Raw genomic sequence first — 27,376 nt, forward strand, 5'->3', positions numbered from 1 at the left:
GCTATAAATTTTCAATAATTATTGGAGATTAAACTATTATTATTTATCAGATATGAGACTATTAATTTAGCTGAAATTATAAGTGTTCATGAGTTGGTTCGATTCAGTTGTAGGCTGTTTGGCCAACCAAATTGGCCTGGTCAGGTTGGAGTTGGTCAACTGAAACTGACTAACCATTTGTGAAAATTGATCCACTCAAGTTGTATCGATATGGGTCGACTTTTTTATTTGGTCATTCGATTTAAAAAATTTTAACTTAAAAATTAAACCGGAATACTTGCATGGGGATTATCGGATGAGAGGTTACAACCAGATTAACGAGAGGGAAATTATCGGATGAGAGATTACAAGATGATATCTGATAACCGGATTACTTGCATGGGGAGCTTACCTGAAGAAGAAGAGAAAAGATGACAGAGCTATTACATACTCTAGGTTGATTCAGGGTCGTCTAAAAAAGGAATAACGGTTGAACCATGGGATTGAGAGTTGATGCAAAAGAAGTTTGGCCTGCCTCTATTTTGACGTCAAGTTTTATCCATGATCAAGACCTCTATGCTTTCACGTTAAACTCAAAAGATGAAGCTCTCGAACTTTGGATCTCTAAATGTTGAGGATGGGGACAGGAACATGGATAGGGATTTTCACGAGGTCGGGGATGGGGAGAGGCTCCTTGTCCCCGCCCCATCCCGTTGCCATTCTGAATCAAACTAATGAAATTAACCAACTCGGTTTCTAATCTTTCCAATTGGCTTTGGTTCAAAAATTTCCCAACCTGACTAGGTTGGATCAGTTTCCCTTTGGCCATTTGTAAACTGAATAAAATTGAACGACCCGACCATAGATATATTCTTTTTTATATTTTAAATATATTTTTTTAATATGTGAAAGTGGGAAAAGTCCAATATTTCTTAGGCTAAAATAGTTTATATCATAAATTTATTTTTTAAAATTTATTTGTTTAATAATGTGATTGTATTTTTTAATTTAAACTTAATTTTTAAATTTATTTTTTTACGTTTAAATCTTTTGAACCAACTGCCAAACCGAAAATTGACCCAAACCGATATAACTTGAGTGACCAACCCCCCAAACTGACCAGGTAGATTTGGTTAGCCAAACAACCTACAACTGAACCGAACAAACCTATGAACAATAATTTAATCTCCAATAACTATTAAAAAATTATAGCAAAAATACACAACAAATTAAATTTACAAAGCTAATTAATAGTAATTTAAACTCCAATAATTATTGAAAACTTTCTACTAAATAACAAAACAAAAATAAATTTATACATAATTATTGAAAATATATTTATCACAAAAAACAATAAATAAATACTGAAATATAATAAATATTAATTTTAGTATTGATAAATATATAAGAAATAAAGATTAAGTTTTTTAAATTATGATTAATAAACAATAATTTCTTGAAAGTTATGTTCTAGAATTATTAATTGGTATAAATGGAATTAGTTATTTATTGAAATAATATCATTATTTAAATTTTAAAATATTAATTATTTGTTGAATTTAATAATCCATAAATTTATAGTATCATTAATACATAATTTTATTATTTTAACTATTTAAAATCTATTTATGGTAAATATTCGGTTATTTAAAATATTTAGTTATCTAACTAAATATTTAAAATATTAATATATTTATTATAATTAAAAGTTATTCAGTAACTATTTAAAATATATTACTAATTTATTTAAAATATTAATTTTAATGTTTTGTTATTGAAGATATTTAGTTATTACAATATTTAAATAATATTTCATTCTAATGTTAGTTTTTTTATTATTTGAATAACATTTAGATTGAATAATCTAAAAAATCATAATTTATATTGTTTGTACATAATTTCTTGATGAATTTTGTAAAAAATATATAATTATTAATAATATGAATATTATTAAATCGATTATAATTATTTTGTCTTTTTGATAAATATTTTAAAGTTATTATATAATTTTGTTAGAATATTTAAATATTTTTTTTTTAATTCAAACTTTCTTTAGATAGATGTAGATAAAAATTAGGGGAGAAGATAAATAATAACTATAGATCATTTAGGAGAAAGCTCTCTACTGAATTATCGGTAACTTAGGAGAAAGTTGGGGAGGTTATTTAGGATAAATTTTAGGATATTAGATTATTTAGGTTATTGGAACCTGGGATATATATATATATATATAGAGAGAGAGAGAGAGAGAGAGAGATTTTAGGATGATTTTTTTGGGAAAGTAGAGTTTCTAATTGGTAGTTTTGAAAATGACATGGATTAAAAAATTCAGAAAAAGGAGAAAGACTTCATTGTTTTAATATATATTAGCGGGACCCGTGTGATGCACAAGATTTATTAAGCAAAAGTTAAATAATAGAAAGGGTCATTTACTAAAATACCCCTTATAATTTTATGAATTTACTAAAATCTACCCTATAGTTTCAATTTTACTAAAACACCACTTATAATTTGCAATGAATTTAATCAATCTTCCATTAGATGACAGTGGAAAATGATAGTGTTGACGCTAATGTTCATTTAAATAAATTGAATCAAAAGAAAATAAAAATAAGAATATCATTTTTGCCCTTTATAAGGCACGGGCAACCATTCTATTGGCTATATTTGGTTAATTTTGTTTTTTTTTGTACAAAAAAAAGTGTTAAGGGTATTTTTGGAATAAAAATCATGGGCCTAATGAAAAAATAAACACTCCTTAATGAAAGGTTGATTAAGTAAATAAGTTGTAAAATATATGAGATGTTTTAATAAAATGAAATTATAAGGTGATTTAAGTAAATATGTAAAACTATAAGATGTGTTCTAGTAAATGACCCTAATAGAATCACACAAGAGAGTATACAATTGTTTTATATTTTCAACTTTTTAAATAATTAATAATCATTCATATTTTATATACTATTTTTAATAATTTTTTTATAATACAAAAATAACAATAGTTAACTTCAGTTAGGTTTATTCATCAAACTGATGAAACCAACCAACCCGATCAACTCAACCCAAGTTGGTCAGTTTTCTAGTATTTTAGGCCGGCTTTGGTTAAAAAATTTCCCAATTCGACCAAGTTGGATCAATTTCACATTGGCCATTTATAAACCAACCAAAATCGAACGACTTAACCATGGATATATATTAATATTTTATATTTTAAATATAATTTTAATATGGAAAAGTGAGAAATTTTCCATATTTCTTAGTCTAAAATGTTTTAGATCATAAATCTAACTTTTAAATTTATTTTTCAATAATTGTACTATAATTTTTAAAATTAAATTTAACTTCTAAGTTTAAATCTTTTGAACCAACTGACCAAACCAAAAAATCGGCCCAAACTGATGCAACTTGAATGAGTCGATTTTTACAAAAGGTCAGTCAGTTTCAGACTTTCAGCTAACTAACTCCCCAACCTGAGCACGTCAATTTGGTTGGCCAAATAGCCTACGGCCGAACCGAACCAACTCATGAACCCTCATAATTTCATCTAAATTAATAGTATCGTCTCTGATAAATAACAATAGTTTAATCTCTAATAATTATTGAAAATTTATAGCGAAAATACAAAATTATTGAAAAAATATTGATAATGAAAAAAAATACAATAAGTACTAAAAATATATTAACTTAGTCAATAAATAGTATAACCTCAAATAATAGTTTAATCTCTAATAAATATTAATCAAAAATTTATAACAAAAATACAATAAGTACAATAAATTAAATTTAAACATTTCACTAATAATAGTTTAATCTCAAATAATTATTGAAACTTTTCTGTTAAATAAAAAATAAATAAATTTATACATAATCATTAAAAATACATTTATCACAAAAAAATAAATAATTATTGAAATACAATAAATATTAATTTTAGTATATATAATTATATAATAAATACGCATTAAAAGTTTAAAATTATTATTAATAAAGGTTATTTTTTTAGATTAGTTATTTACAATATTATGTAAAGATATTAAATTATTATTAATTTGAATATTATGTAATAATTATTTTTTTGCTTTAAATAATTGTTTTTAATTTATTACCTAATTTCGTTATTTTAACTATTTTAAATCTAGTTATTTAAATATTTAAATAATCTATAAAATATTTAAATTTTTTTGTTATTTGAATTTTATTTATTTAAAGCTATTACATATTATTAAATGTTTGAAAAACATTTAAATTGATGGTCCGAAAAACATAATTGTTAGTACATAATTTTGTGATATATTTTGTAAAAATATAAAATTCTTTATTAGATAATTTTGTTATTTTAACTATTTAAAATATAGTTATGATAAATATTTAGTTTTTTTAATATTTAAATAATCTATAAAATATTTAAAATTTGTTGTTATTTGAATTTTATTTATTTAAAACTATTACATATTATTAAATATTTGAAAAGCATTTAAATTGATAATCTAGAAAAAAAACATAATTTAAATTGTTAGTACATTGTGAAAATATAAAATTGTTAGTACATAATTTCATCATATTCCTTGTCCTTGACCCTGATTCTGAAATTAACCCCATCCCCGATCCCCAATAAGGATGGGTTCCCATGGGGACCCGAATCCCCAAAATGTTTTTAGATAATAATATTTTTTTAAATAAATAAAATTTTTAATTATAAATAATGTTTTAAATATGTCTTGATATATATATATATATATATATATATATATATGTATATATAATATAAATATTATAATAGTATATTTAAAATAAATAACATTTAATATATATATACATATATCATCGGGGTCAGGGCGGGGCGGGGACCTCAATTCCCATTCCAGTCCCTGCCCCCACCCCGCCAAAACAATCCCCATCCCTAGCCCCATTGGGTCGGGGAAGTCAGGTCCCCATTAGGGATGAGAAAAATTGCCATCCTTAAAAGTGTGTTCTAATAAATGACCCTAACAAAAACACACAGGAGTATACAATTGTTTTATATTTTCAACTTTTAAATAATTAATAATTATTCATATTTTATATACTACTTTTAATAATTTTTTTATAATACAAAAATAACAATAATTGATTTTAGTTAGGTTTATTTATCAAACTGATGAAACTGGCCAACCCGATTAACTTGACCCGAGTTAGTCGGTTTTCTAGTATTTTAGGTTGGTTTTGGTTCATAAATTTCCCAATTTGACCAAATTGGATCAGTTTCACTTTGGCCATTTGTAAACTGACCAAAATCAAACAACCTAACCATTGATGTATATTAATATTTTATATTTTAAATATAATTTTTAACATGGAAAAGTGAGAATTTTCCCATATTTCTTAGTTTAAAATGTTTTATATCATAAATCCAATATTTAAATTTATTTTTTAATAATTGCACTATAACTTTTAAAATTAAAATAAATTTTTAAGTTTTAATCTTTTGAACAAACTAACCAAACCAAAAAATCGACCCAAACCGATACAAATTGAGTGGTTCGGTTTTCACAAAAGGTTAGTTGGTTTTAGCTGACCAACTCCCTAACCTGACAAAGTCAATTTGGCTGGCCAAATAGCCGACTAAACCAAACCAACTCATGAACACTCATAATTTCAGCTAAATTAATAGTCTTATCTTTGATAAATAACAATAGTTTAATCTCCAATAATTATTAAAATTTTATAGCAAAAATACACAATTATTGAAAATATATTGATAATAAAAAATATAATAATTACGAAAATTGCAAAAATACAATAAGTACTAAAATATATTAACTTAGTCAATAAATAGTATAATCTCAAATAATAGTTTAATCTCTAATAAATATTAATCAATAAATTATAACAAAAATACAATAAGTACAACGACTTAAATTTAAAATTTTCAATAATAGTAATTTAATCTTCAATAAATTATTGAAAGTTTCTGTTAAATAATAAAATAGAATAAATTTATATATAATAATTGAAAATGCATATGTCACAAATGACAATACATATTGATTTTAATATATATATTATATAATAAATACAGATTAAGTGTTTAAAACTATTATTAATAGATATTAACTTTTTTGAAAGTTATTTTCTCAAATTATTACTTGATATAAGTGAAATTAATTATTTACAATATTATGTAAAAATATTAAATTATTATTAATTTCAATATTATGTTATAATTATTTTTCTACTTTTTATATATATTTTTTTAATTTATTACATAATTTCTTTATTTTGAATATTTAAAATCTATTTATGTTAAATCTTTAGTTATTTAAATGCTTAAATAATATGTGAAATATTTAAATTTTAAAATATTAATTATTTATTTAATTTAATTATCCATAAAATCATAATTTATACTACTATTACCTAATTTCATTATTAATTTTGTAATATATTAAATTATTATTAATTTCAATATTATGTTATAATTATTTTTCTACGTTGAAGACATTTTTAAAATTTATTACATAATTTCATTATTTAACTATTTAAAATCTAGTTATGATAAATAATTATTTATTTAAATTGGTGATCCATAAAACATTTAAATTATTTAAATTGATAATCAGAAAAAAATATAATTTAAATTGTTAGTACATAATTTCATGATATATTTTGGAAAAATATAAAATTATGTTTTATGTTTTTAATAAACATTTTAAATTTATTATATAATTTTGTTAGAATATTTAAATACATTTTTTAATCCAAACTTTCTTTATATGGATAAAATGTAGGGGAGAGGATAAATAGGAATTAGAGATAATTTAGAAGATAAATAGGAATTAGAGATAATTTTGGAGAAAGTGGGGGAGGTAGTTTAGGAGTAATTTTATGATAAGAGATTATTTAGGTTATTGGGAAAATGCATCTCATTGGTTGTTTCAAAAATGACATGGAATAAAAAAAAATCAAAAAAAGGAGAAAATTTCTTGACCACTATATATATATATATATATATAGAGAGAGAGAGAGAGAGAGAGAGAGATAATAGTAGGTCCACTCAACTAACCAAAACAATGGAGTCGAGCTAAATCGGATTGAGCTAGCCGGTTCAACCAAATAATAGTGGCTTAGCTTATAGGTCTTTAGGGTCCGTTTGGTTCACAGTTGGAATTGGAACCAAAATCTATTGGAATTAGAATTGAAATGGTCTATTCCCATAGTCTGTTTGATTCATACAGGAATGAGAATAGGAATTGGAATCAGTTGGAATGGGATTTTATTTCTAAGGAAGGGGGAGGGAATGGTCATTCCATTAAATGGGAGAATGCCATTCCACCAGAAATGGAGATGGGATTCCAATTGTGTCCACCCAAATAGTTGAAACCGGATTAGTTGCTTTCAATTCTAGACTCCTATTCCCACAAACTAAACGGGCCCTTCACTCTATGGCAATTTGTAACAAAGACATGGGATCAAATTCTTTGCCACTGGCTTGGGGGTTATGGGTTAAAAAAATGGCTTCAAATGGAGATCAAATCACCACTTAACAAAAGGGATATCCTGTTCACGTAATGGCATTTTTTGTAGATAGAACAACAAATACAATGAAATATGTAATTTTTTTTAAGTTATTAGTAGTGTTTTCTATATGTCGTTGACCTGGACGGTCAAGCCATTCAGCCTAGGAATCATCCAGGAAACCGACTCCATTTTACCCTAAACCTGGTCCTTGGCCCAAAACCGTTGATTTGGTCAGGGATCCATTGACCTAGGTGGTCGAATCGTCAACCCATTTAACGGTTTTTGGTCATTTTTATTTTAATTATTTTTTATTTGTTTAAATTAGAAAAAAAGGCTGATTGTTTGAATCAAACAGTCGAACTATCAACCCAAAAACTAGTAGCCAAAACAGCTCTGGTTCCATGTTGGTTTTTAAAACCTTGGTTATTAATAACTGTGTAAGGGGTTCCAATTGTGCTTGGGGTTGGGCATGGTGTTTTTTAAGACAATCCAAAACAACCCATTCAATTATTGATTCATCAAATGAATAACATCAAGGGGGAAATGTGGTTCATGTGGTGTGGTGTGCAATTCATGGAATTATCATTTCATCGTTTGGACCTATGTAATTTGTAGACTTCAAAATTAATGGACTTTCACACACACATACTAGTATGTATACCGTGTATGTGTTGTGCATGTTACAACTTTTGTGATGATGATAGTATATAATATGCTTTCAAAATCTATAATCTTTTATATTTCCGTGTCTATAAAAACTATTATTATTTGTTACACTTATTATGGTTCATTAATATAGAGATATGCTCAACTTTTTGTTACATAATTTATATATTTTTTGTATATTTTTGTGTTTCTATCTTTTCTAAAATTCATTATTTAATTATAACTTCATGAGTTGACACATTTGACCTAAAATATTGAATTAATCTACCATCTATTAACAATAAAGCAATTTCACTTTTAGGTTAGTTTTGAATTTTGTATTTCAGTTATATTATCAATAAAAAGTTAAAAACAATTATTATTTACCATGTCTAATTTTTAATATGATTAATATAACACATTAGAGATGTGTCCAAATGTCTTATATAGAGTTTTTTATATTTTTTCGTATGTTTTGCATTTTTATATTTTCTTTTAATTGTTATTGTTTAATTATGAAATCAATGGTGCATATGACCCAAAAGGTTAAACTATTGACCAGCCACTAGGAAAACAAATTCATTTTTGGGTTTGTTTTAAATTTTATATTTTATATCCAACATCAATAAATTAATTATTATTTATCACACTCAATTTTCCTTTCATATGATATATAAAGTTTGATTTGTGTCTATTTATCAAATAAGCAATACTAAATGAAAATGTAAAATAACAAATTTCCCTTTATTTGTTTTCCAAATCAAACTTTAGATAGGGTCATTCAAGGGTGTCAATGGACTAGTTTTAGACTGGACCCCATCCAATCCGGTTCAAAATTAATTTGGATAGATTGGATGGACCAGCAAGACATATTGAATTGGACCGATCCAATACAAAATATTTATTAGATTGGATTGGACATGATCCACCCGTAATAAACTTATATTGGATTGGGTTGGATTAAGCCAATATCTATCCATTGATATAAGATAAGAATATAGGCGTCAATGGGCCTGTTTGGGTTGAAACCAATCTAAATGAAAACAAATTTTAACATATTGGACTGGTCCAAAATGGTTCAAAATATTCATTGGATTGGATTGAACCTGGTCCATTTGTAATGGACTCACATTGGACTATATCAGATTGGTCTAAATCTATGACACTTATTCACACTTTCATAGATACACACACATACCATGCTACTTGTATCTTTACGTTCACATGTGTATTGCATGTTCCCTTATGATAGCCATCCATATCAAGGAGGAAACCTAATCAATAATTTATACCCTTTTCAATATTTAAAGTAATGAGGCTTTAGACATCAATGTTAAAAGTTATTCAGTGAGATAAGGTCGTCTGAACCTCTAAAGCCTTGTTTGTTTCCATGGAAGTTGGGGTGAGTAAGTTGGTGGGTCCCATGGAAAAGAAATAAAACTGCATTCACGTTTCGGTATTGGTCGGTCATGTGAAAAAATAATGGTGATCAAGCAATTCATTTACCTATGCAAGTAATACCATATCGAGACTTAGGTAAATTACTTACCCGTTAGTGATGAAGATTGCTAATACATGATGGAACAATATTGTCCCTTCAATAATGTCATTTTTTTTTTCTGGATAAAGCAATAATTATACAACTTTACATGAGGAATAAAAGATTACTAGTAATTATTCAAGTACGTATTTCCCGTATTTCCCAGGGAACACTTGTTCAAATAAGTGCATTTACCGAAATATATGACTTACGGATATGCGAACGAGGCCTACAAGTGGTAGTTGAGATTTGGTCTTGAGGTATTAGTTTTGGTTATGTGAATGTTCAAGTGTTAGCAACCTTCCTCCTAGGTGGGAAAGTTATTTACCCACATAGGAGATGAGTATCGCTTATCTGGGTAAATTATTTACCCACCCAGTGATACCCAGTAAAATAAACTTTCCCTGGTCCTCACATTAATCTGAAAAATGAACATGAGATTCTTTCTCAAAATCTAAAAAAAGAACACCCCCTCAATGATGAGCTTTGGGTCACATTTGAGGACGATATGGGAGTCAGTACTTTTTTTTTCCTATTGGTAGACATATATATTAAGTCACTTTAGTGGGTTGAATTTATGTTTGGATACCAGAAAACTTATAACCAATCAATTGATTTGATAAATGTGATAACCAATCATGTGGCTATTTATCAATTTGATAGGGTCAGGGGGTTTTGATTGGTGAAAGGGTATCATGTAAAATGGAGACGGAGGTTCGTTAGTCCATCATCTTCATAAGCGGGGGGAGCATCGGCTTGTGTATAGGGACAAGTGTCTCTCTCTTAATGGGAGAACACTGGAAATTCAATACAAAATTAAACCAAAATTTGCATTTTATTCATTTGTATTACCATGAATTTGTAATAGTACAAATAAAATTATATTGAAACCAAACAGCGTCTCAGTTTAGAAGGAATACAAATACGTAGAACGCAAAACCTTGTATTTTGTTTGTTTTTAATATACATTAGTCGGAACCCGTACAATTCATATGATTTTTTAATCGAATTGCAAATGAGAATTAATGGGCTTTTAAAAGAGCCCTAGATACTTACAAACACCTTACCACAAAATTTCATCATAGATATTCCTTATTTAACGCTTTATCACACTAAAGATTTTAATTTAGACTATTTTATTGGCCAAATATTCATTTTTTAAATGCTCTTTATCATAGGATATGTTTGATTTGAAGGAAAGAGTAGGGAAAGGAAGGGAAATGCAGAAAAACCTATATAAGATTTGTAAAGGTTTTCCTTCCTTTCCTTTCTCAACCTTTTCCTTCAAATCAAACATAACCATACGGTTCATACCATAAAACCAAAACCTTTGGAAACCCCAATTGTACCGTCATATTTGTATCTGTACCCTTTCCAATTCCAAACAGAGCCTTATTAAGAACATTTGAATCGCGCTCCTTCGGAAGTTCGGATAGAACTGGCTAAGGTAGTAAGGTGGGCTTTGGGCCTTTATCATTCGTTACCGCCGTGCTCACCACTTTCCTTCCCCATCCCAGTCTTCTCACTCAGCCATGGTGTTGCTCGCATTCCCGTTAGTTCTTTCTGCTTTAAAGCCCCATGGAACGCATCTGGCGCTCTTCTACCCCGGGAGACGAAGCCCATTCCACTTCTGCGGGCCTCTCCGTCGCCATTCCTGTCTTCGGTTCAGTAAGACCACTGTTTCAGCTATTAGCACATCTGCAATATCCCAGCCTCCATCCAAAGATCCAAAGCCACATACCAGAACTTCTGTTCCGACATTTCAACAGGCGATTCAGCGCCTCCAGGTTAAAATCTACTCGTTTAATGTCAAATAAATGCCGGTGTTTCTGAGCTGAGCGTTGAACTTAATTCGGCTTCTCTTTTGATTAGATGTAGTATATGTGACGCTATGAAATCCTTGCTTATTAAATTTAAATAATTATTCTTGTTTATCGTCGAGACTAGTAAGGACTAAGGAGGAGTGTTTATTTTGTTTGGTGCCAACGTGGAAATATGAACATGTAGCTTTCAGAACTAGAACGGTTAAGCACTTGATAATATGCAATCTTTCATTTTTTATTTTTTGCGTGTTTAGGATGATTACTTAATCTTGTGATAAGACGTTGATGTACTTGTGGGAGTTTTTAGAATGAACAATTTATTATTATGGGCGCTTTAAATGAAGAACCATTACTTAATACATTGTAGCTCTAATTGGCAAGTAGTTGGTGTCGATGCCATTAATAATTCTAGTAGTTCTGCCTACTCAAACTTCTAATACGCTTTTTTTTTTTTTGATGAATGAAGAAATTTATTAATTCAGAAAAAACACCACTGAAGAGGCACGAGCTGTTACCTCTTCAGAAAAGTATTACATCAAAATAAAACAGAATTAACCATAAATAAAATTACAATGCAGCCCAAAATAGCTGATCCCTTGTAGCCTCCTGCTTAGCTAACCCATCCGCTAAGGTGTTTGCTGATCTTCCCACCCATTGAGAGGTAACAGTCATATTTCTTGTAAGCCAGTTTACTCTCCTTAATAAATCTCTGTGTTGCCACCTCTTCTAATACCCTTTTTCCTCCCCTCCTCTCTTTATTTTCCCTTTAATTGTAAGGTCCATTGACTATTGGACAATTTTCTAATTGTCATGATTATAACAAAAAGTGAATATTCATATCCTATTTCTGGGCTTATTGTTATCACGAAACGGCTGTTGTTTAATGAAAGTGAACAGCTGAAAATACAAACCTGCATGATTCACTGCAAGAATATGAAGCTGAGCTTCCGTTGGCCCCAAGGTGGGTCTCCTATGAAAAATACATAAAATTAACCCTCCAACTGAAAATTGAGAAAAGCTTTGACTTTCTTGCTCACTCTCTTGTTGGATAATCGGCAGTCTATCTGTTCTGGGAGCCATAGGGAGGGGTTAAAGCTTGTAATTTCAGTCATCTTTAAATATATGTGATAACCAGTGGTCTGCACTGGTTGGTGTCCTTAACATTACAATAAGGTTATGGGTGCATTCTCTTTCACTAGTACTTATACATCTTAATAAGCTGTCCCTATTTGTTGCTGTTTGTGGATAACCCTCCAATTCTAAGTGGCATTGGACCATGGAACACCCATAAAATTAAGTTTGATGGGGTTCTTACTAGAGGAAACCATAACATGACCATCTTTTCATCATTGTCATTGTGAAAAGGTATGCAGCATTTATTTGCTCCCACATGGTAAAATGCTATTTGACCAAGCTTCTCGGTCAATAGCTTGGTTCTCTCTATATCTAGATTGGCTTAGTTTTTTCCCCTAAGAGGGTTAGGGCATTGTGAAAAAGACCTAATGGAAGTTTTTAAGGAATTTTATGAGAGGGATTATCAATAAGGAGGCTAATGCCACATTTGCAGCCTCAAAATTGAAAACTTTTAAAGCAAACCATCTTAAAGATTTTAAATCCATAACTTTGATGGACAACATGTCCCTAAGATTAAGAGATGTATTACCTTCAATAATTTCACCCACCCAAGGAGCTTTCATTCATGGGATATGAATCACCGATTAGATTTTAATTGCCAAAACAAGTGTGTTCAAGACTATCGGAGAATGGGTATGAAAGGTTGGATATGCAAATTGGACTTGGAGAAAGCTTATGGTTATGCAGATTGGTCCTTCTTGGATGAGGTTCTTAGAAATAGTGGTTTTGATGACAGATGGAGAAGATGGATCCAAGGATGTTTAAGATCTTGTCATTACTCAATTTTGGTTAATGGGGTGGTTAGAGACTTTTTTCTCCTAGCAAAATGGGTCTTGAGCAAAGGGATCCACTTTCCTATTTATCTTAGTGGTAGTTGTCTTGGGTAGAATGATCACTAGGTTAGGTAAATCTGGATCTTGTTTTTTCTTTTTTTTTTTTTGATAATTGAAAGATAATTTCATTAAACAAGAAGATAAGCTGTTACAAGCATCCCTTAGAGTGGTACGAGGTGCAGCCTCTCCAAGACATTACAGTGAGACAAGAAAAAGCATGAGAAAATTTACAAACTTTCCCAAAATAGCTCTTCCCTAGATACCCCTTGTTTGGCAAGAAAGTTAGCAAAAGCATTTGCTGATCTACCCACCCATTGGACTCTAATTGTCATGTGTCTTGTTAACCATTTAATATTTTTTCATAAGATCCCTATAGCTCCAAGCAGCTGAAGCAGGGTTCAGCAACTAACCCACAATCATCGTAGAGTCCCCTTCAATCAGTAATTTCTCTATCCCAAGTTGGTTGGAAATCTGAATTCCTTGTACAGCAGCCAACAACTCAACCCTCGTTGAATCACCTACTCCCACCGGGGCCTGAAAACAGTGATAAAATATTGCTTTCTTCAGTTTTCAAGATTCCTCCAATCCCTGACAATCCCGGATTGCCTTGGCTGCTCCCATAAAAAAATCAGTTTAATAAAACCTTCCAAAGGAGGTACCCAAACTGCTGCAGATTTGTTTTTCTTAGAGGACATGTTAGCTATTACAACCCAGCTTCTCCAAAAGTCAGCAAAGGAAAAGGAAATAAATGAGTCTAAGGTCCTCAGCCAGTGTATAGTTCTAGTTAAGATACACTCCTTCACAGCTGAAATGGTTCTCTCCTTGTCAAGAATGGTTCTAGAATTCCTTTCTTCCCAAATAGTCCACAACGTGGCTACTCTCAGGCATCTCCACATGCATTTCCCTTTTTTTGTTGGCCAAACAATGGTAGACGAGCTAAACAACAATTTTACTTCCAATGTCAGAATCCACCTGCAACCAAACAAATCAGAAATTCAATCCATAGAGCTGCAGCAAAGGGGCAAGAAATCAGTAAGTGGTAGCAGTCCTCACTATGGGCTTTGCATAAAATACACCAGTTTGGGGATATTCCAAAGTATTAATCTTACCATGATACACCTCCCAACAAAAGACAACTATTTTAGGGGGAATATGCTTGGTCCAAACTTCTTGCACAGTGAAAGACCCAGGCACATCACTAGAACACAGGGATTTGAAGAAAGAAGCACAAGTAATTGAACCCTAGGAAGTAGGGGCCCATACTCTTATCACAAGAAGAAGGGTCTAAACAAACATTGCCAAGAGAAGAGAGCAACTCAGTGATACAAGGAAGTTCAGCCTCATGCAAACATCTACAAAAATCAAATCCTAGTTCAAAGAAAGAGGAAGGACTGGAGGGGAGAGAAAAGAGGAAATGGCTCTTTTTTTATAGAGGGAAGGAGAATAAAGAGAGGGGAAAATGTCTTTGAGAGGCACATTTCCCACCCAGGTATCTTCCCAAAAAAGAACTAGATTACCCGCACAAGCATCATACCTTACATATTGGAGTAATTTGGGAAGAATGCCATGTATTGCCTTCCAAGGGGTTGATAGGGTAGCCTGACGGGATACTCCAGAATCTCCATGGTTCAAAGTATCGATACGATACGCCCGATACGGGGCGTACCGTATCGTATCTTTTGAAAAAGATACGGTCCAAAATGCCTGTTTCCAGGTGTTTCGGACCCCCAATTTTTTTAATAATAAAAAGCATGTTAAAATCTTCCCAAAAAACCAAAATGTGAAAAAAAACTAAAAAAAAATAAAGTTTTGGCCGTTTCTAAGTACCGATACGATACAACTGAAACTCGTATCGTATCGATACTTTGAACTTGAGAATCCCAACTTGAATCAGAACAACCATGAATGCTAACTACCACCCTTTGCCACAAACTCTCTCTCCATCGGCCATCTCCACAACCACTTTCCCAACAAAGCTTCATTTTTAAGAACCAAATTCCCTAAACCAAGCCTCCCTCCCTCTTTGCTACAACTAACTATCTCCCAACTAATTAAATGGTCCTTTTTTTCACGCCCTGGTTCCCACAAAAAAATCCCTCATCAACTTTTCCAATTTTCTAGCCTCCCTAGAGGGGATCCTAAAAATAGAAAGGAAGTACACTGGGAGATTGGTAAGCTTGTCCCTAATCAAAGTTACCCTTCCCCCCATGGAAATGTAATTCTTTTTTCCATGTTGCCAGTCTTCTTTCAAATTTCTCCACCACTGGATTCTAGAAACTACTTTCCTTGGGATTCCCACCCAATGGTAAGCCCAAATAAGTCAAGGGTCAAGAGGCAATAGAGCATCCCAAGCAAGCAACAATGGACTCAACCTCAGTATCATCCAAATTAACACCCACAACACAACTCTTTTCAAAGTTGACTTTGAGGTTGGAGACACTCTCAAAACCAATTATTAGATCCTTCAGGTTGCTTACTAACCTCAAATTGCTTCCCTCGCAAAATATGATAATATCATTTGCACATTGAAGGTGGATCACTAAAACACTATTTCTACCAATCTTTCAGCCACTTATTACCTCTTCCTATTTGCTTTGGAAATCCATCTACTAAACACATCCGACACCAAGGTAAAGGAAAGGGGAGAGTGGATCACCTTGTCTTAAACCCCTACAACCTAGAAAGAAGTCTCTTACTACTCCATTGACTAACACAGAATAATGAGCTGAAGAGAGACATCCAAAGATCTAATTACACCATCTTTCCCCGAAACCACATATCCTAAGTACCTCTAAGAGAAAGTTCCAATCCACCAAATCATATGCCTTCTCAAAGTCCAATTTACAAGCAAACCCTCGACTCCCAGATCTCCTCGTGTCCTCTACACACTCATTTGCTATTAATATTTGATCAGTAATTTGTCTGCCTTGTACAAAAGCTCCTTGAGCGTGGCTGATGAGAGAGGGTACGACCCTTTTGATCCTCAAAGACAAACCTTTGTTAGAATCTTGTAAATGCTAGTCACCAAACTAATGGGCCTATAGTTTTTAGGTTGCTTAGCTTCAACCTTTTCAGGAACAATGGCTAGGAAAGTGGCATTAACTCCAAGGTTGATTATATGTCTCTTTCAAACTCCTTGAGAATTGCTATCAAGTTCTCCTTAACTATTTCCCAACAATCTTGATAAAAGGCCATAGTGAAACCATATGGTTCTGGGGCTTTTGATCTATCCATGGAAAAGACCAGTTGTTTTATTTCCTCTTCTTCAAGATCTCTTTCCAGCCATCTCAAGTGATTCTCCCCCAAATCAGGCCAATCCAAATCCTCCAATCTCTCTTAGGATAAAAGAGGTCTTCTCAAAATTGACTTGAAGTGGTCCACAAAGATTCTTGCTATCTCTTCTTGGCAATGAATCACTTCTCCATCTATCTTTGATTTAGCCACAAAATTTTTCCTCCTTCACCCATTAGCTAAAGCATGAAAATATTTGGTGTTTCCAGCACCTTCCTTAATCCACTTATGCATAGACTTTTGCCTCTAGGAAATTTCCTCTCTAAAGAGGCCTTCTTCCAGGTTCCAGCTCCTTCTGCTTCTACCTCACCTCTCTCTCCTGCTCATTCATAGATCTTTGGGATTCCTTCTCATCTAATTACTCGATGCGGGAAAGCAAGGTAGATTTCTGCTCCTCAATTTTTATTATCAAATCTAAAAGGCCTTGGTCCACCACCTAAAAGTTCTTGACCTAGCATAATAGGACAATGATCTGAGGTAACTCTAGGTAGGGCTTTTGTCACTAGACCCCTTTACAGATTCTCCCATCCTTCATTTAAAAGAAACCTATCCAGTTTGGAGCAGGTTGGGGTTTCCTGGAAGTTAGACCATGTAAAAAAGGTTTGCAACAATGGAAATTCCTTTAATTGGCAACTATTGATAAAGTTATTGAACTTTTCTCATACTGGTGGTAATGGTCTGTCGAGGATTATTTGATTATCCTGTGAATCTATTTACATTAAAATCCCCACCCAGACACCATGGTCCCTCCCACAGTCCATGAATTGCATAAAGCTCATCCCATAACTCATTTCTTTCTCTGTAAATGTTTGGCCCATGTACATTGGTTAAAACCCACATTGCTCCATCATCCAAGTTCTTAAATTTCAGTGAAACTGAAAAGTTGCCTATCAATTCCTCCAATACTTCCACCACATCTTTCCATAAGGTTACTGTTCCCCTGGAAGCACCCCAAGAGGGATCTGAAATCCATCTCACACCTCTTGATTTCCACACACTTCTTGCCCATCTTTTGTCTAACTCTGGCAATTTAGTTTCCTACAACATCACAACACCAGGCTTTTCTCTTCTTCATAAATCTTTTATACTTCTTTTCCTAGCATTCCCAAGCCCCCTTACATTCCAGCTGATAACTTTCATTGTTTAAGTGATAAGAAAAAGCCCGCCCCAATCACTCCTCAACTCACTATTTAGGCACTTCTCTCCTCTCCCCTCTCCCACTGAATTCAATATCCCCTTCAATATTTGAAATTAACTTCTCCACTTCGGATCTTTTTGTTTTTTTTTTCTTTCACTTCCTCCCTTTCACTGTCTAGACAAAGCTTCAACCTTTGTTACTTTTTCACCCTTCTGCAACATACGAGAAAAATCACATTTCTCTGGAGTTGCATCTAGACAACACTCTTCCTTTTGCTTATATTTCTCTTAAGGTCTAACACTCTCTCCCCTTCTTCACTCCCAAGGTCTTCAACCCTCCTTTCCTCCTGGGATATCAGAGTACCTGTTTCAGGCAAAGAACCCAAATTAGTACCCGAAACTGAAAGGACTAATGCACCTGGGTCAGAAGGAAATACAGGGGAAGAGCCAAGGATAGGGGTCCCTGAGTTTGTAGATTGGATTATATCAGGTTTGACCATTAGTTTGTCAGACTTAACAGCAGAATCGACCTTTGAGGACTGTCCCCTTTCTGGAGTTTCAGTACATAATGGCGTAGATCTTGTTGGTGGATGGATTGTGGGGGAAGATAGCGTGAGGATATCATGCCTACAATTTGTTGATGACATTTTCATCTTCTACCATGAAAGAGTAGGAGTTAGAAATTTACATCTTTTGTTGGAATGTTTTGAAAGGATCTCAAATCTAAAGGTGGACATGAACAAAAATTTTATTGTGGGGATTAATTTTTAGGAGGGGCAAATAGGTAGATATGCAGCAATGCTTAGTTGTTCTGACTTCTGAGGTGGAATGACCAATTCAATACCTAGGATTTCCTCTTGGGGGCAACCCCAAGATGTCTAACTTTTGGAATCTGATCTTGGATGGGTTCTTTAAGAAGCTAGCATTGTGGAAGAAGAGATACATCTCACTAGGATGGATTCTTTAATTTCCCTATTTTCTACATGTTGGTTTTTAAGATACCTGTGTTTATAGAAAAGAGAATTGAAAAGATGATGAGGGGTTTCTTGCGGGAATGGAAGGAATAAAAAAAGACCACTCGATCAATTGGGTAATATTGTGCAGGAACAAGGAGGAGGGAGGGTTGGGATTGGGCAAAGTGTATTTGAGGAACCTCACACTCCTCAAAAATGTCTTTGGAGATTCCCTTTAAAAATTTCGTCTGTTCTACCTAAATTCCTCCAATCCATTCCATATGATGCTTGATTAGGAAATTGTGTAAGATTTTGAGAAGACATCTGGTGGGGTGATTGAGTTGTAAGGATAAATTCTATTCCCTCTATTCAGTTTCACAGAAGAAATAGCGCCCTACTTCTCATTACATCTCCTATTCCTCACAAGGTTTTAGTTGGGAGTTGGGACCTGGCTTTAAGAGAGAGTTGAGGGACCTTGCAGCTCATGATGCTGCCTCTCTAATTCAATTTTGGAAGGATTTCTTTCTTCACATCCACGGGAGGGACACAAGGGGTGTGGATTTTGAATTAAAAGGGATCTTTTCTTGTGCCTCTTTGATGCTCTCAGCATGATTCTGATAACCAGTTAGTATTCTCGTTCAAGTCTATTTGGAAAGGTCTTATTCCTGATTTCCCCCCAAAATTGGGGCTTTTGTTGGGAAGTATTCCACGATAAATCTAATAAATATGAGAATATCTAATGCAGAAGGTCTTATTGGCTTATCTCTTTGGGCTTGTTCGTTTCCTCTTAACTCTTATCTCTTAAGATGAATCTTTTAACTTTAAGAGAAAAATGGTTGTTCGTTTCTTCTTATCTCTCATCTCTTAAAGTGCAATCATACAACTTTTTGTTTTCCAATGATACCCCCAAAAAGACAAACAAAAACTCTCATATATGGAGTCAAAATGGATATTTAATAATTTTCAGAATTCAGAACAACATTCTCTGCATTCAGAGTTCAGAGGAAAGAAAAGTTCACTAATACCAATATACCTCTTAATGTAATTATTGCACTTTCAGATGTTAGACTTCAGAGCAAACGAACAAGCCCTTTATGTTTGTCTCTTTTGTAGGGCAAATGGTGAAAATACTTTTCTTCTAGTAATCTCCTATCAATGTGCTAACAGCATTTGGGAATTTTTTCCCTCCTTATTTGGTTGTTTTGGTTGAGAGAGAAAGGTGTTTTGGGTGTACAGGGCGCTAGGGTTTGTGGGAGGCTGAACAACCATTGTACTCCATTGTTTTGCTGTTATAGTGGATTTCGATTCTTGTACTCCATTGTACTCCATTGTCAAAATAAGTTTTTTTTTCTTTGTTTTTCGATTCTTGTTATCATTTTGACTACTAAAATTTCTGTTACAGCATGATTAGTTATTTAATGGTTTTTATTACTGCAGGAATATTGGGCTTCTGTTGGATGTGCTGTCATGCAATGTAGCAACACAGAGGTAGTAGTTTTGCTAAAACTCAGTTTGGGAAGAGTGCAAATTCAAATATGTAAAGTGCAAAACCTTATATACGATATTTCTAAACCTTGTATTTACACTGTACATATTTGTATTTGCACTCTTCCCAAACCAAGCCTAAGTTTACTTTTGCCTGATATAATCTTTTTTTTTTCCCTATAGAATATGTTGTATCTTAATGCTAAAATGGGGTATTATATTCCTTTATTAGTCCTTATCTCCAGTTTTTTGAGTGGTAACTAGCATTTCATTTTTCTGGGTCCAAAGGTCTGCAAATGTTTTGCTGATACATTGACCAAACAAAGGGTGAATAGGGACAGGTTCTTTTTGGTGCAATTTATAACTGTATTATGAGAAATATATGAATTAGGTGGTTGATTGCCTCCCCATATAGTTCGGATAAGGCATGGATGATGATGAGGTGGTTGATTGCTAGCCTATAATTGTGGATGCCTGGAATCTTGTACATGACTCATTTTTTTCATAATTTAATAAAGTTTTACCAATAAAAGAAGACTAACAATGTTTCATTAACTTAATAATTGTAAAAGATGTCTAGAAAAAAAGGATTAGAAAACCTCTCTTACAATAGTGATTATTTACCATGCCTTACAAAGGAAAAATAACGAAAATCTTAAAATTTTTGTGCTCATTAATCTTTCTCGGTTGAAAAGAAAAATCAAGAACCGGAAAGAAGTTTCTTTGTGGAGGTCACTAAATCTTATGTTTCATTTGCAAGCATGTACGTGCAGCAGGGATGTGTATGTGTTAGCATGGAAGGTGATGCTTTAGCTTCCTATGACGTGCCTGGATCTGATGTTTGCACCACTGTGTATCACTTGTTACATAACCAATCACAAGTGAACACGCTAGTGTTCCATATGATGGCATGTGGGCCGTGCCCCACGTGTGTGGAACACTGACCTGTTCACCTGTAATTTTGTTTTTTTTTTAAAGTTCACTTATGATTTTTTACGTAGCAAGTGATACACAACGGTGCAAGTAGCATATCCTGAGTGTCCAATGACATGCATGGTTTCTGCCTATGCCACACAGATGTAGACACACGTTTGCATGAAAACTTGACATATTTTAACTTGCTTTCTTTTATGTATTGCTTTTTTTGCTTGCTTGGAACCAATCTGCTATTTGCTTGTATCTTGTTGGGTATAGAGTGAAAAATATATAGAAGAATCATTTTATACTCTGTATAGATGAAATGAATTGGAGCATTTTGGAGTTCATATTTTTTAACTCACACATACAACTTTACTTCTTTTCCTTTGATTGTCATCTTTCTGGGTTCTGATAAAATGAGATTTTGACTTTATTAATCAGGTTGGAGCTGGGACTATGAATCCTTTGACATTCTTGAGGGTTCTTGGCCCTGAACCGTGGAATGTTGCGTAAGTGTTATTTTATTTCTTTTTTGTCGCAATAAATTGCGTGTAATGCCTTGGATTAAGTGAACTGGGATGTTGTATTCCTTACTTTCTTTTACTTCTAAAAGAAGGCCATTACCCAATGTTGGTTCCAGTTATCTAGGGTCTTGAGAGGGGTAGACTGGGTACAGTCCTAACCTTTGTTTTCACCAAATAATGACCCCTACTTTCTTTTACTTCTGTGCTCTTAAAAGTAAATATATCTTTTTTCTTTGGGTGGGTGGATGGGCATGGGTGTGTCCATGTGGGTGGCCGTGTGTGTGTGTGTGTGGTGGGAGTGGGTCAGTTTAACCTCTCTCCACCCTCTAATTAGGGACAGTTTCAACATAGAACACCTTGCCATGTTTGCAAAACAAGCTCACTTTTATATTTAAGTTTCATATTGAAAAATAAAAACTTTGAACAGATACCATTAGTTGCAAAAATCATCAATGCAAGAAGTATACCCAACCTTCCTTAATCTTACCTGTTTTGATGTGGGAAATGGTAACAAGGTTCAATTTTGGGAAGACCTATGGTTAGATAAAATCCCCCTCAAATTGCAGTTCCCTTTGCTTTAGCTCTCTCTAACTATAAACTTGAACCTATTTCAGAATTTGGGATGCCATTTCCTCTTGAGGGGCCTATGGGAGAATGAATGTGAATCTCTTGTGCAACCACTGGCCAAGTTGGAACCAGTCTTTTTAGATCAAAATGTGGAGGATACTAGAATATGGAGAATCTTTTTCAGTGGTCTTTTCACTTGTGCCTCTTTTTCAATAACCTTACTCTATCTAGTTCTTTGGGGGTGGACTTTCCGGTGAAAGAGATTTGGAGCAAGCCTAACCCACCTAAGGTTCAAGGGAAGTATTCCTTGGAAAGATAAATACCTATGACATGCTATAGAGAAGAAGACCCAGGAAATGACTTTCTCCTCATTTGTGCTTCTTATGCAAAGCTAGTGGTGAAACCATTCCCCATTTACTAATCTTCTGTCCTTTTGGGCATTGTGTTTGGGAGTACTTCTATTCTCTCTTTGGATGCAAGTGGGTTCCCCCTCAAAATGTGGTGAGTATCTTCTATCCAAGTATCTTGAGGCAAGAATAATGTGGCGTTGTGTACGGGCTGTTGGCATTTGGACTATTTGGAAAGAAAGAAATTCCAGATTATTCTCAGGGAAGGAGGGGAACAAGGAAACTATCCAGGAGGTGATTTGCTTCATGGTATTCCATTGGCTTAAAATTATGGATCTCTTCAACAATGTTTCATTAGATGATCTGTCAAGAAAGTGGAAAGAAATTGCTTTTTCAGCCCTGGTTCAGGAGGTATCAGTTCCAATTTGGTCCCCCCTCCAAGTGGATTTTACAAAATGAATTTTGATGGGAGTAGTATTGGCAATCCAGGGCCTTCGGGTATTGGGGGTGTTTTAAGGGATGAGAAAGGGAAAGTAATTGCCTTATTTTCAAGCCCAATTGAAGAGGGCGACTCTCTTAGAGCTGAGATTTTGGTGGCTTTAGAGTGTGTAGAGAGAGCCAAGGACTTAAATATAAGGAAGCTGATCATTGACTTAGATTCCACGCTGGTGGTAGAATGGCTGAAGGGAGATAAAAATGGTCTGTGGTTGTACAACAATGAGAAGAAAAAATTCAAGTGGTTGACAAAAGACATGGAAGTTAGGCCCCGTTAGTTTGCAGGTAAATATGCATAGGAGAGTTGGTGAATGGGTTACTTTTACCCATTGACCAACTTTTTCATGTTCTTTTCGCATTAAGCAGTGGGCCCCACAGTAAAGTTACCCTTACTTTCATAGGTAAAACTTACCCATCTCCTAAGTGGGTAAGTAACTTTCCCACATGGGAGAAACTTTTACAAAACATAATGGAACCATTTTGCCCATTTTAGTACTTACTTTTTGTGGGTAGAAATGTCATTTTATTATTTACTTAGGAATCCTGAAAATCAGAAGAACATGGGTAGGTACACTTACTAAACATTTACCTGGGTAAGTGCACTTACCTAGGTAAGCTGCACTGTTACAAACGGACAAGACCTTAAGGTAATTTGGGTTAAGAGATGTGCAAACTCCTTTGCTAACTGGTTAGCAAAACAAGGGGTGAATAGGGATAGCTTGTTTTGGGCTCAACTGTAATCTTTCTTCTCTGTTTTTTCTTGTTTGGCGGAGATAAGGGAGGTTATCTCCTCCCTTTGTATCATTTTTCTAATTAATGAAATCCTTTGTTATTGATAAAAAAAAAAGTATCTTGAGGCAACCAAAGAAGAGAGAGAGAATTGTGGACAGCAGTAAGGGAAGCAGTGGTGTGGACTAGATGGGAAGAAGGAAATGGAAGAATTTTCAATGAAAAGAATAGACCCAAGGAGTAGATAATAGGCATTATAAAGATAAAAATCTAACATTGGTAAAGATAGTGGAAACCGAACTGCTTCAATGCAAATAACTATTTACTTGGTCGACAACTCGGTGGCCTATCTGGTTGAACAACTGAACCATTTGACCTGGTCAGCAGGTCATGAGTCAAATATTAGTCCTCTTTTCTTTTTCTATTTTTATATTTTAGCCGTTTCCATCATTAATGATTTTAGTAGCAGACCTATTAAGGGTATTTTGGTCTTTTCTCTTTTATTTAATACAATGTAATTAGTCTATTATGTCCTATTTTAAGTTGTGTGCCCAATACATAAGTAGGGGCATGATGGTCTTTGTACTTCACTTTAATAATATATAAATATTAGCCAACTGGACTGGTGGGATTGATATTTCTCTCCAATTAGCTATTCTTTCTCTTGCTTCTTTTCATCTTGTTATTCACCATAACATTGCTGTCTTTCTTCTTCAACTTCTAGACTGAACACTAGATCTGAACCATTATTTCAAATAAAAAATAGTTCTTATTTATTGTGCCCAATTAAATATCTGTATTTTCTGTAATTTTTTTGTATTGATCTATTTTATATATTTATTATTTAATTATGACATTACAAGTTGACCCTGTTTTTCTGGGTGGTGAACTTACTTCCCTTCTTAACACTATTTTCCTGGATCAATCTTTCTTGGATAGTAGAATTTGGTCGATTCCCCCTTTGGATCTTTCACATGTGCTTCTTTTTTCACTACTCTCTTTCATTCATTACATCAGCCGAGCCCCTTCCCCACAAAGGAAGTTTGGTGTAACCCTGTCCCCCCAAAAATAAGAGCCTTTTACTGGGAGGTTTTGCTCCAAAAGATTAACACCTTGGATAAACTACAAAGAAGAAGGAAAAATTACTGCCTATCCCCTCATGTTTGCTGCCTTTGCTAGTGGTGAGACAATTACTCACCTTTTAATATCTTGTCCTTTTGCATCTTTTGTATGGCACTGGTTTTCGTCTCTCTTTGGGTGCAAGTGGGCCTAGGCTTGTAATTGGATCGGATTCATCTAAATCCAAGTTCGATTTGGTAAAATGTAAACTGCATCTGACTCTGTTCCGAAATCCGATTGGATTGTGTACAGGGAATTCGAGTTTGAATCCGGTCGGATTTTAATCTGACTTTGACTGATTTCTTCAGTTGTTTGAATTTGCTTCACTCTTGCTGTTTTCCTTTAGTTGAGAGAATGAGAACTTGAGAACTAGACTCACTCTTGTCGTTTGAGTTTGCTTCAATTTGAGAAGATCCACTCTTTAGTCAAATCAGTCCACTGTTTTCATAGCTCAACTGCTCCGAGAACCCCCTATTTGCTAATGTTGTTCATTCATTCATTCCAATAAAATATCTTCTTAAAAGGCAATTAAAGTTATAAAATCATTTTTTTATGTGAGAAATAAGAATTTAAGACCCTAACATAGACTTGTTTGGGCTTGCCTCGAGGGACGTGGTACAAAGGCGACTCATAGAATCAAGAATGCAATATGTTTTACATCACATTAGCTACTTGAAGTAATGCAATTGAGGAAAAAAAGAGATTGTGGGTTTTACATGCATGAAAATGCTTTATATGTTTGCTTTTATTTTTAAATTTTCATTTGAATACGCTTTACATGTTATGTTTGTGTATTTAATTTTAGATAATAGGTTTTTTAAAACATTTATTTTAAAATTTAAGTTTATATTTTTTATTAACATTATGTTTAATATTTTCTTTTTTGATTTTTTTTGCATTTTTTAAAGTTTTTTGGCATTTTTTTTAATTTTTTGACTTTTTTTTTTAAATTTTTAGCATTTTTTTTTGTAATTTTGTGTCTTGCTTCAAAAAGGTGTGCGTCTCGCCTTGTGCCTTGCACCTTAGGCGCAAATTGGCCCTTGTGTTTTTTTAGTGCCTTGTGCTTTTAAAACACTAGTTTCGGGTATTGTTGATAGGCCTTGGTGGACCCCTCCTCCGGATGTGGCAAGCCTATTTGACCCAAGTTCCTTCACACTACCTAGGAAAAGGGGTAGAGTGATGTGGAGGGCGACAAGGGCAGCCATCATTTGGTCAGTTTGGAAGGAGAGAAGTAATAGAATTTTCCAAGGGGAAGAAAGCTCTAAAGAGAAGGTCATTGAATGCATAACCATTAAAGTTTTACACTGGCAGAAAGCAACTGACCTGTTCAAAGACTTTTCAGCCGAGGATATCCTCGGGGGATGGTCAGTAGTGACAAATTCTTCAACTACAAAGATTGTGGTTAAGCCTTATTGGGTACCTGCAGCACAACAAAGGGTGAAATTGAACTTTGATGGAAGCTCTTTGGGTAATCCAGGACCTTCTGGAGCTGGGGGAGTTTCCAGAGATGGCGAGTGTACATTGTTAGCATTATACTTTGGCCCCATAGGTGAAGGAGATTCTTTGAGGGCTGAAATGTTGGCCCTGCTACAAGGACCAAGGCTGGCCAAGCAATGAGGCTTTCAAAATTTTGAGGTGGAAGGAGGCTCTAAACTACTAATAGGATGGCTGCAGACAAAAAGCTTGGGTGTATGGACTCTTAGACAAGAAATGAGGGAAATACTCTACCTAGCAAGGGTACAGCCGGGGTGATCATGGGCTGGGCCCGGGCTGGGCTTTGCACTTATGAGAAGAGCTATAGCTTAGGCCTGGCCTGGGGTTCCGGGCCTGAAACATAAGCCCTAGCCCAGGTCTACAGGGCCCAGGCCGGGCCGGGCCTGATTCTGGTCTAGGTGTGCGCCTTGGAGTTAAGCGCCCGCCTAGTCGCTTAGGTGTGCACCTAACTGACTGGGCATGCACCTTATACAAACTTTGCATGGCGTTTGAGTGATGCGAAGTTTGAAAACCACCTAGTTGCCTAGGCGTCGCCTTGACAACTATGGCTGTATCATTTACTCTACCTGGTATAAAAATAAGGAAGAGGCTCTAAATCATATTTTTTGGAAGATAAAAACAAAAAAATTATTAAAAAAAATAAGGATACAAAATAGGTGACAAGGAGTCATCCCCAGCATCTCAAATCAAACCAAAAAACCAACAACCCAACATTCCACCACCCCATCCAAATCATCCTTGATAGCTTGCAGGGCAATAAACAATTATTAACAATCCTAATTGGCAGGGGAGAGGGACCATGGGTGCGTTGTCATTGCATTAGTCTAGAGACTAGATATTTGGCTTCCAGTGGGAACATCTTGTTA

At 33.8% G+C, this 27,376-nt stretch overlaps 1 protein-coding gene across 1 annotated transcript in view; it reads left to right on the forward strand.

Moving 5' to 3' along the window:
- The first annotated feature begins 11,046 nt into the window (after window positions 1–11,046).
- EDD1 (glycine-tRNA ligase) overlaps window positions 11,047–27,376 on the forward strand; it is a 169,039-nt gene continuing 152,709 nt past the window's right edge. Inside the window, exons 1-3 of the mRNA XM_088895870.1 lie at window positions 11,047–11,448; window positions 20,270–20,320; window positions 21,677–21,744. Of these exons, the coding sequence (XP_088751996.1) occupies window positions 11,194–11,448; window positions 20,270–20,320; window positions 21,677–21,744 (374 nt within the window). The 5' untranslated portion in view covers window positions 11,047–11,193. The remainder of the gene's footprint in view (window positions 11,449–20,269; window positions 20,321–21,676; window positions 21,745–27,376) is intronic.

The sequence above is a fragment of the Nelumbo nucifera genome, chromosome 1 (genome assembly GCF_055504915.1).
Source record: "Nelumbo nucifera cultivar China Antique chromosome 1, China Antique-T2T, whole genome shotgun sequence".
NCBI lineage: Eukaryota > Viridiplantae > Streptophyta > Magnoliopsida > Proteales > Nelumbonaceae > Nelumbo > Nelumbo nucifera.